Here is an 11612-nt window from a genome sequence, read left to right on the forward strand (position 1 = left end):
AGAAGAGAGATTAGAAGATTAGAAAGGAATTTATGCAAGGATTGAATGTGATAAGGACAACTAAACATTATTATTTTTGTTTATTAGTCTAGTAAGATTGTTAAAATAACTAAAAAAAATGAGAAAAAGATAACTATTCGTCTATTCATGGATTGTATAAAAATTTGAAACGACCGTGATTTACAAAGTGAAAAGAATATATGAGAGAAATACGATTCAAGGAAAAGAAAGTTTTTTTTTTCAATTAGAAAATGACATAATTTATGACTCTGTTCCAAATCATCATCAAATTCGCTAGTCTTGTACTCACAATCATTTCTCTTTTTATTTACATAACGCAATAACGTACCTCAAAATCTGCTTTACCATTTACATAATCCCGATGCGCGCATGATATTCCATATGCTTATAGTCCCATCATAACATACATATTTGTCATCAAATCGATAAAAAAACTTATAGGTTTTGTTTAAAGTCATATAATTTACATCTTCTTCACTCTGGAGCTACAATCTAATTAATAATATTTATTTATATATATTTACGCTGCAATCTAAATAGAATATTCTTATATGTTTACAAAAAGTATAAAAGAGTAAATAAAGTTATTTTGGAATTCCACGTAAAGAAACTAAACCGAATCATAAATCAATGTAATATAAAACTTTAATTTGTATTTTATTATTTTTATATTATTAAAAGGTGGTTATAAACAATCATTATTGATTTTTATAAAGATTTAAAAATAACACACCTTTTATAAACATTCAAAGGAGCCCGGTCACGTGTATAATCAACATAAATTAAAGTTATTTAGTTTTATTTTAAGGGTCAATTGCCCCCATTTTAAATATAGTTTATAGTTCACAAAATAAAGTATATATAAATAGCTCCATAGGCCCGCTATTTACCATTACATCTTTCTCTTTCCCTACCTCTAGGTAAAGATGAACTCTTCACTGAAGTTGTTTGCAACATTGTAGCTTGTTGTCGTGGTTCTAATGGCAAATGGTAACTAATCCACCTAGTCAATATCTTAAAGAATATATTTAATACCTTGAACATGCTGATTTTGGAAATGATCATTACTAATATCAGTTACGAACATTTGGGTTTAACAGAACTGGGTGGTCCGATGGTGGTGGATGCTGCGACATGCGAATCCTAGAGCCAAAAGTTCATGAGCGACTGCTTGAGCAACAATTGTAGTGCTGTGTGCAAAACTAAGGGATTTGATAGTGGAAGGTGTTGAACCACTAGTGGTAAATTCCATTGTATGTGCATAAAACCGTGTTAAGAAGACATCTAACATGTTTGACGTCGGTTGGCTTGTGTTTAGTGCACTAGGTCTTAGTATTATATTGGTGTTTTTTCCTTATGTTTATGTTTGATTGACCGGTTTTCTTAAACAATTAAATTTAAAGATTAGTAAAAAGAGAAGAAAAATGAAAGAAAAGGCATCAAAGTAAGATAATTTATAGAGTTATATTTGTTAGATATCTTCTCTCTTGTTTTTAGTGATTCTGCAAAGCACATGGATCAACCAAGAAATTAACTTAAAAAAATATTAAACCAAATTTTAGTGATTCTTTTAAATTAAGATAGATATTTGATTTTAATTTACTGCTAGATAGATATCCAAATTTTTTGCACTTGACATAAATACACTATATTTTTACTCTTAAATAATGAGATAGTTTAGAACATAATCTATTATAACAAACATACTTCACAACAAATACAAATCAATAAAACAAACATATGTCACAAACAATGGTTCCCAAAGCTTTTAGTCTTTCGACCCGTTTACTCTGCTTCTACATTCTTTCTTTCCGTCCCCTTGTGTGATTTCGACGATGAGTAGAAACACCACCACCGTTCACAAGAAATCAATTAAATATCCTTGATCATGAAACGTTTTTTCAGTGAATAGGGTGGTATGGTGTCACAACTCGCTTAGACGGCAATTTCCTTAGAATAAAGAGGACTAGAGACGACGGTAGTAACTCCACCAACTATCAAAGGGAAAATAGTTAGAAATTACATATATTTGCGAGAACTCAACATTTTAATATATTATAAAATATATATTTCTATTCTAAAAAACAAAAAAATACATTTCCTTACCAAATAGTATATGAAGTTCAAGACAGGTTGTTCCATCAAATCCAGGTTAGCAGCTTCATCAAACGCGTTGAAGCACATCTAACGACCCGGTCCAAAAACATAATACGAAAATTAGAAGAAAAAAACATAAACACGAAAGATTGATATATGCCATATAACAATATCATAATCTATAGATGAACAAGCGTCATTTTAAGGAACCGAGGGACCTCACCATGATACATCTAAAAAGGAAACATGCGAAGCAAATTGTTGTCACATAGCCGACCTACATAAATAATATTCTTCAATTTTTACACAGTAAAATGTGCAAAATTAATAAAACGTTATGAAAAATTTACCTCATGTAACTTCTTTCGCCGCCCTTTCGATTCCACAGGGAATCGCTTCAACATCAAAAAGAGCCTGCATGAAAATTAAACGACCATCCGATCATAAGATCTTTCAAAAAGTTGTTAACCATCCAAATGCCTATACATTTATATAATGGTGCGCACACGCACACACATATATAGAGACGTTTATTTCAGAACTAATGATATGAAAAAAACAGAAGAATGTATTTTATGTACCTTCCTCCATAAAGAAGAAAACCTAGAGCTGCAAATAAGGACACACCTGTGAAAATAATATATATGTGAGAATCATTACAATAATATAAAAATATAAAAAATAGAATTATTAAAATATATTATAAAGGGTAGAAGACCTGCAAAGAACATCTTGGAGAGGACCACTAGTGCAGGCATAGGCTTCCACCAAATTGTCAACCATAAAACTATCTGTTAACAACTAATAAAGTCAGTTAATCAGTTCATAATAATTTATATAAATATAAAAAAATATTATTTTGCATAAACTGATTATTTACAATAGTAACCTCCTCACCTGAATTGCATAGATGATTCCGTTAATCACATAGAAAGTTGGTCGGAGACTGTCAGTTGAGACTGCCCGAGCCTGTCAATTGTCAAATGTGTAAAACGTTAAAAAAATGAACTAATTAAGATATTAAAAATATAAAAAAAGATAAAAACCTGATAGTAAATTTCAGCCCAGAATAAAACTAAAAGAGCATAGGTAGTGAAAAACGCAAGACTTGGAACATCAAGCAAAACATGTTGGACAATCTGTCAACAAAAAACATAAATATCACCTGTTTAAATAACCAAATATTTAATATATATATATATATATATTTAAGTAAATGCTAACCTCTGGCTTTAACTGTTGAACATCATGATGGAATGCAAAGATGCAACATCTAACTGCAGTAATGATGTATTTACGATAAGAAAACGGGAGACAATTTAGCAAACTATACTTTTGTGAACAAATAATATAACAAAATATATGTACCTCCGTTGACCAATACGTTAAGAAGATGAAAGACTTTTTGGGCGGTCCAACCGTACTCCGGAACTCTAAGTTGTATCCTGATTAATTGTACCTGCAATTGTTACAAATGACCCAACTTTCAACATTTTAACCCTAATAGGCAATATATAAGACAAATTTCAAGTATAAAACATGAGAAACACATAAACACTTCTACGTACTAATTTAAATGGAATACACAAAACATCATGTAATCGTATATAACCGCAAATAGGGGTGTAAACGAGGCGACCTGAATCAAAGCTTGTTTAGGCTCGAGCTTAGCTCATATAGAGTTGTATTTCTTAAGCTCGAGATCAGCTCATGGGTAGTTTGTCAAGCTTGAGCTTGGTCCGTTTATTATTTATTTATATAGTTTTATAAATAGTTACATATATATTGGGTGAGGTTACTGTACAATAATTGCTTAACGTACGATAGGTACGCGGATCACGCTCAAAGGCAAAAATACTAAAACGCTTAGCCAAAAACTAAAACGCTCAGCCAAAAAACTAAAACGCTCAAAAACGGTTTGTGAAGAAAAGTAAAAAATGATCGACTAACGATCCAAAACTGTTTATTTCGGTGAACCAATGATTAATTGGATATGTATTGACGATTTCGAGATCTTGTGATGTGATTTCATGGATCGATTTCATGAATATAAGTGTTCTTATACCTAATGTACGTTAAGCAATTATTGTATTCTATCTTTTCTCTATATTTATAAATAACTTTTATATATAACATAGTGCATATTATTTATTTAGTTTAACACATGTTTATATATAATAACAGTTACAAACTTACAATTCAAATATTGAACAAAAACTATATAAATAAAAAGCTCATCTAGGCTCGTGAACCCGCTCGAGCTTGATATACGAAGCTTAGGCTCGAGCTCGTTTAATAAAAGTTCATGCTTGGATCAATTCGAGCTTTTAACAAGGCGATCTCGAGTAGCTCACAACCGGCTCAGCTCGTTTTCAGTTTTCACCCCTAATCGCAAAATAGTTCTAACAATCATTCATCAGATTGGTTGTAACATCACATTTATCCTAAACCCAATATTTTACACAATTCACAAACAATTAAACATAACAAAACCCAATTATCAATCATCACAAATCAAGTTAATTCAAAACTTACCAAAGCCACAACCGAAACGACGCCGTACAGGCCAGCAAGAACAATAAAGGTCCAATCTTGCGAAATTGACGAATTAATAAACTCATCCCACCAATCATACACGTTTTGTAAAGACACCATCAACAATTCATCGTTATACATGTCGATTAAAGCTCTACCCATCACCGGAAACACCGGTTTCCGGCGAATAAACCGGCGCCCGGCGAGATCTTTCAAGAATTCGAAAACGGGATAAATTGAGGTGATTTTTTTGGGGGTATTGCAAGATTTGAAATAATAATAATAATGGGTTTGTGTTTGAATTTGGCTTTGAATTTGTTGTGGGGTTTGGATTTTGGATAGCCGGCAAACGTGAGATTAAGCGGAGGGAGAAGAAAGATATTTGATTTTTGATTCAAAGGTGAATCTTTTACAACCAATTTTTTATTATTTTTATTATTATTATTATTTAATTTAATCTTTAATTCTTTATTACTTTAGGTTTGATATGATTTAGTCCTCTAACTTATTTTCTTTGTAAAAAAGGGCATCAAGTTATACAGTTTCGTAACAGGTTTGGATACTATGGTTTATTTTATGTAACGCACTTAGATACTAATACTAGCGATTAACGAACGTTAAAACTTAACCAAAAACTGAGAAGCCACTCATATGCCTGACGTTAAAAAGTAATATGTTTAGGTATTAAGATTTCCAAGTAACAGGGTTTTGTACTATGTTTTATTAGGTATTAACATTAACGAGCGCTACGACTTAACTGGTAAGCCCCTCACATGCTTAACATGCGAGGGTACTTTCGTCATGTTTAGATAAATTGCCCACATATTCCATTTTAGTTAAATACCCCGTTTTTATATCCATGTTCGTATTTACACTTTACACTGACTTGTATTATCATAGTCGTTACACAATTGAATTGATGAAATAAAGTCACCGTGCTTTAAGCATTTGATTTTATAGAGTGAATTTAGGATATTTGTAAGTTTGAGTTTATGTAATTAATTGAAATGAAAAAGAATTATTTGTGACACTTCTTATTTTCTTTTTTTTTTTTTTTTTGTAAAAGGATGTTTGGAACCACACATATACAACATTGAATGAATTTTTAACATGTTGAACATGTTTTAACAGTGTCGGAACCATAAGTGTCAAAACCATAACTTATTGGTCGAGGCCTCGAGGGTCACAATAAATTTCTCTTATATACTAAGTACAACAAGGAGGTTTAATACATGTTTTTCTTATAATAACAATTTATGACTTATTAATTTTTGAAAAAGTTAAAAGGTGTTTGGTATTATGATTTATTGTGAGAGGATAAGTTTATAATTACTTACAAAGTTGTAACTTAGTATTAACTTATGGGAAAATTTACAAGAAGGTAAAATAAGGAATCCCAAACACCCCCTAAGAAATATGACGAATACCCTTGACCCACATGAACCTCCCCCCGTTAATATCCAATAATATATATATATATATATATATATATATATATATATATATATATAAATGTTGAAGCATATTAACTTAGGGACATAAATATGTGACTGAAAATCAATAAATACATAAATGATACGTATCATTTTATTTTCTAGGTTAATTAGTATAATTTAATTGGATTCATAGGTTTTTTATGGTTAACATCCATTGTGGGCCAAAATTCTAATTTGTTGAAGGCAAATAAATAAAGTCAGATAGTATATAGAAATATAAAATGAGAGGTGGTAAGTGAAAATTGATCAAAATAATAAGAGGTTGAATGGTTGTCATGACTCATGTGAAGGGTGTGTTGGAATGAGTTGAAAGTTGTCTGGATAGACCAGACCAGACCAGCATAAGTACAGGCCACCACTAAATGTTTAAAAACTCTTATGGTCATTTTTTTTATAGCCGATGATTTTCAATTATTAGTTTATTTATATAATGTGGTAATTAATTAACCTTTTAGGCTACCAAAACTTAATTTTAAAGTTTGGAGTACTTTCATTTTGTATTTTTCTAACAAAACTATATTAATAGTTGAACTTGAACTTTTGTTTCATAATGTTGATGGTTTTAGTGTAATGTTTTGAATATTTAAACAGCATGTAGATGCGGATTGGTCATATATGTTCTATCTTCTATTGTGATTTCGTTCAAAAAATGTTTAATTTATTCACGAGATCAGTTGATCTATATCTTTGTCTCTATGACACTCGTCACAATTTTTTAAATTCCTCCTCGTCCTCATTTTCCTGCCGTATACCCATAATATATGATACTCAGATCTTCACTCGCATCCAATTAACTTGATCCCGTATCCATACTCAATAGCCGAAAATAGATACATATCATTCAGAATAAATCAGATGTTGTTCAAAGGTTATGTTTTATATTGATACAAAATTTTAAATTCAACATAATTAAAGCAATAAAACGTAAAAAAATACACACTTTTAACCATAAAACTTAGATCCCAAAAAACTCACATGAGAAGATTTCAATCACATAATCTAATGACAAACCCTTTAAGGATTTTCTTTTCCATGGACTTTCAAGAAGTAGCTCCCTTCACTCTCTTGCTCTTTCTGAATATTCACTGCAGAACTATATGCAGACAAGCCACATCCATTTACCTCAATCACCTCCAGTGTTATAATTCCGCCGAGGTCCATTGGGACACTGTCGAGTTTTAAACAACGACGAACCACCAAACGTTGTAGTCTTGGGAAATTATCCCTTGAACAAACCCAATGCTTTATGTCCAGATCATGCAACTTCAAGACCTTGAGTCGCCGAAACTCTGCATCCCCTGTCTCCCATAATTCCCCAATGCATGCTTGAAGTTTTAATTTTAGAATTTCAAGGTTAGGTAGCAAGGAGAAGGTCCACATCTCTTCCCAATCCATGCCAGTATTTGATAATGTCAAATTCTTGAGATTATCGGGAAACATAATAGGATTGCACGATCTCGCTGCTTCATGGTGTGGAAATGTATTGAGTAACTTCAATTTTTGATGGTGCTGCAAAGAGCCTAAATTTGGAAATTCCAGATCACCTAGGCTTGATATTAAAGGTCCACAAAACCCGAGCTTCCTAAGATTGGGAGTCCTTGAAAATATATTGTGGCAAGGTCGAGGACTTACTTGTGATAATGTTTGAAAGCTAGCCAACGCACTGGGCCCATCCTTCTCTGGAACTTGTAGAAAACTAGGCTCCTCCAAAAGGTTTTCCCCAGATTTGATGTATAGGTGCCTTAGATTTAGCATATTCCATATGGTTTTTGGCACAAGAATGTTCTTCCTTGAAGATATTATGAGCATTTGTAGGTTCACAAGGTTTGATATTGACGCAGGGGGAGTTCCATCGTGTGCTTGAATGGCCAGGTATCTCAGATTAACCATTTGTACTGCATCTAAGGGGAAAGAGGATATACGAATATATTCTAGATCTAAAATCTTTAGAAGTTTGTATGTGTCGATGTGAACTGATCCACCCTCTTGTATAGATTTTCCTAGCTCCAATGGATAGCAGGGCGTTGATGAGAGCATGCCATACCTGCAAATTTTGATTAGTAATTCTTAATTGCATGTGGTAAGTCCAAGCAGAAGCATGTGTCCATACCTATAATTGTTTGAAAGAAAATTTTCGTCCTCCGCTTTTCTCAAACAAAAATCACGCAATAAGTCATGGATGCGGCATGCTTTAACTTGCATGTCAGACTTTATTCTAGAAATCATCAGCAGGCTTCTCTTAATTAAATCCATCAAGAAATTTTGTGCAACATCCTCCAAATTTCTGCTTCCACTTTCATGTATTAATCCTTGAGCAATCCATTGCCAAATCAGCTTTGTCACCGGGACTTCATAGTCCTCAGGAAATGCTCCAAAAAAGAGAAAGCACCGTCTTAAGTGAAGAGGCAAATGGTTGTAGCTTAAAGCCAGCGAGTCTATGTACTGTCTTGGATCACTAACCATAAATGACCGTAGACTTGCAGCAATTTGCTCCCACCAGGTGGTTGAAAAATTATTTTTCAGTAAACCAGAAGCTATAACAATTGCAAGAGGCAAACCTTCACATTTTCTCTTTTATCACCCGTCCTGAATGCACCAATCCATCAGGGAATATTCCCATTCTAAACACTTTCTTCTTTAATATGTTCCAACTTTCAATTTGAGTACGAAGACGTAAAATGTAAGCAGGTTTTGCTGCCTGTATATGTAAACTTATGTCTATGTCACGGCTTGTAAATAGAACTCGGCTTCCGGTTTTGTCATCTGGAAAATACATTTTGAGATCGTCCCAAACCCTACGATCCCAGATATCATCGAAGACAACCAAATATTTACGTCCCTTCAATTTTCTGTACAACTTTTCCCCCAACTGGTGCTCACTCATTTCATAAAATTCGTTAGTAAGTACATTGCTAAAAGAGCTTAATATGCCGTGTAACAAATCTCTTTTCAGATAAACTTGAGAAACAGTAATCCACGATCGAAAGTCAAACATATACTTAACTAATTCATGGTTGTGTAGTGTTCTAGCCAGAGTCGTCTTTCCAAGCCCAGCCATTCCTGTAATTGAGATGATCTGAAACTGCTTTGCGGAAGTTGCAGTTAGTTGATCAAGTAGTGTTTCTATTTCTTCATCAAAACCCACCACAGCATTTACTTCCTCTGCATTTGAGTTATATCTGATGTTACAGAGTTGTTCACAAACAACTATTATCTTATCCTTATTCAATTTCCATTTTTTATCTCTATCCCAAAAGTAATTAACCGAAGTTTTAAGATGCTGCACGTCCCAAGCTTCGTTAGCCACCAAGTCATCCAATTCTTTCAGTAATGCCAGCACTTCCTCGTTTTCATACCCAGCCATACTGTCTCTGACGTAATTCATGAAACCGTCAAAATGTTCCATCCTCGTTCCACTGAAATCTGGTGCTCCCCCCTCTTCGGAGAGGTCAAATGTCCAATAGAGTTCGAATAAATGCTTTATGCGAAGACCAAGAGCGTCAGACATGGTTCCCTCCAGATATGTCCAATAGGTAGTGAAACCTCTCTTTCTCCAACTGTCACGGAACACGGACCAAGCATTCACAGTCAAATGATTCGACCAAATGTCAACGAAATGTGATTAGCTAATTCGATGTACAGTTCTTCACATATACATCAAAATTACATTTGTTATTCTACAATGTCTACAAAGATTAAGATTAATTAATGCTACAATTTCTATATCGTAAAAGTTTTTTGTACTTAACCTTCTACTCTCATAAATGTTAAATTAATTAAGCAATAACATTTGCAGGTGCCATATAAAGAAATACTGACAGTAGATCATGCAGAAACATTTAAAGCAATCCAATTTTACAAACATTTAAACTCATTCCTCAAGGCGATCAATCACATACGTACCGTAGGACTCAATAACGGACTTAGGCAATTTTATTTCATAAATAAAACAACTTACAATCTACAAGAAAATTTTTCATTACTTCACTTGTGCAAACTAATCATTTTAACATACTGTTGGTAAAATCATAGAAAGTATAGTAGTAGAGTTGCACTATTACTATCGGAGAACTAAAGTGGACGACATACGTACATAAGAACTCACCTCTGATAATGATGATTATCGATGAAGATTATCTGAACTGATTGTTGCTGCAGAAGAAACTACGCACAAGCACAAAGTCAACAAAGACGAAAGTCTTCTATCTGCTAGCTAGTCCACACATATTAGTTTATCTTAGTTTTTCATTTTTTTCTTTTGTCATACAAGTTTCAAATATATTTATATTTTTTGCCCTCAGCTTTGGTTGATTAAAACACAAAAGTTTCACATATTTATTTATCTTTTAGCTCATCAACTTTGGTAATAGAAATCTTTGTCCTTCAACGTACATTTTTACTTTTTTAACCCCTCAACTTTGGTAATGAAGATATTGTTGCAAAACTTTTATCATAATGAATCAAACCGATACTGACATCTTTGCGTACAGCGGCAACACACGGTGTAGCTTTCGAAAATGTAATTCATTAAACCCAATCCGCCATAACACGTGGATAAAAATACTTGTTCTTTTTTATAATATTGGATATATAGAGTTGAGACACATAATCTAATTGACCTATGTATATATATGATATGTATCACTTGGATTTAGATAGCTAGAATAGGGATTAGAGGATACCGGAAGAACATTTGGAGAGAGGATTAGACAATTTTGAGGCTTACCAAGACGATAGTGCCTCGAGCCGGGCGCAAAAGGTAGCGATTTATATGTGGATCAATTAGACTGGATTTAAAAATCAGATATAATTTTATATTTTAAATATATAAATAATATAAAAGAATACATAAAAATTAAAATTAATACTTGCAAAAAGAGTTAGCGCTTAACACCAAAAACATAACATGATTACATAAAATAAAACATACCTATAGATGAATTACATAAACTTTAATAGTAAATTCTAGCTTATTATTAATAAATCAATTCAAAAAATAAAAAGAAAGAAAGGTTAAGAAACTTTTTAATAATAAAAGATTAAAAATAAAAAGAAAGAACCTAGAAATGGATATTTACTAGTGTCAAAAATCAATGCTCCACAAAGTGAATGTTGACTATTTATTGGTTATCATGATATAGACATTGTTACTGTTAATCTCCTTATTGATCAAATGAATTCAAAGGTAATGTTGCGTATTTATATGGAGTTTACAAACTGCTTTGTTTACTAGAGAGTATTTTGAAAGATACAAAACACATTTCTATGATCTGAAAACTTACAACAACAAAAACCTTTAGATTTCAATAACATAACTTTAACACAAGCGCCTACGAATTTTCTTTTCCATGGACTTTCAAGATATAGTTTCCTACACTTTCTTGCTCTTTCTGAAGTTCCACCGCAGAACTATATGCAGAAAGGCTGCATCCATTTACCTCAATCACCTCCAATGTAAAACTC

At 32.6% G+C, this 11612-nt stretch overlaps 1 protein-coding gene across 1 annotated transcript; it reads right to left on the reverse strand.

Moving 5' to 3' along the window:
• Positions 1-1653: 1653 nt before the first annotated feature.
• On the reverse strand, positions 1654-5002 carry LOC143541070 (tobamovirus multiplication protein 3-like). The gene is made up of 11 exons (XM_077033981.1): positions 4654-5002; positions 3487-3577; positions 3343-3395; positions 3165-3257; positions 3016-3087; positions 2837-2909; positions 2700-2745; positions 2469-2532; positions 2342-2395; positions 2128-2205; positions 1654-2015 (listed from the first exon to the last, which is right to left on the reverse strand). The coding sequence occupies exons 1-11, from the start codon at positions 4813-4815 to the stop codon at positions 1923-1925; spliced, it is 879 nt and encodes a 292-aa protein (XP_076890096.1). The 5' UTR covers positions 4816-5002; the 3' UTR covers positions 1654-1922.
• Positions 5003-11612: the final 6610 nt, after the last annotated feature.

The sequence above is a fragment of the Bidens hawaiensis genome, unplaced genomic scaffold, assembly GCF_021521415.1.
Source record: "Bidens hawaiensis isolate Kalapana, Puna unplaced genomic scaffold, B.hawaiensis_p1.1 tig00012467_1, whole genome shotgun sequence".
Taxonomy (NCBI): domain Eukaryota; kingdom Viridiplantae; phylum Streptophyta; class Magnoliopsida; order Asterales; family Asteraceae; genus Bidens; species Bidens hawaiensis.

Bases quoted from the DNA above. Each gene is read 5' to 3' on its own strand.
- LOC143541070 (XM_077033981.1), bottom strand. From the start codon at position 4,815: ATGGGTAGAGCTTTAATCGACATGTATAACGATGAATTGTTGATGGTG. The intron at 3,396-3,486 runs GTACATATATTT...TCATTACTGCAG, and splicing joins TAACGTATTGGTCAACGGAG to TTAGATGTTGCATCTTTGCA. The intron at 3,088-3,164 runs GTTTTTATCTTT...GACAATTGACAG, and splicing joins GGGCTGAAATTTACTATCAG to GCTCGGGCAGTCTCAACTGA.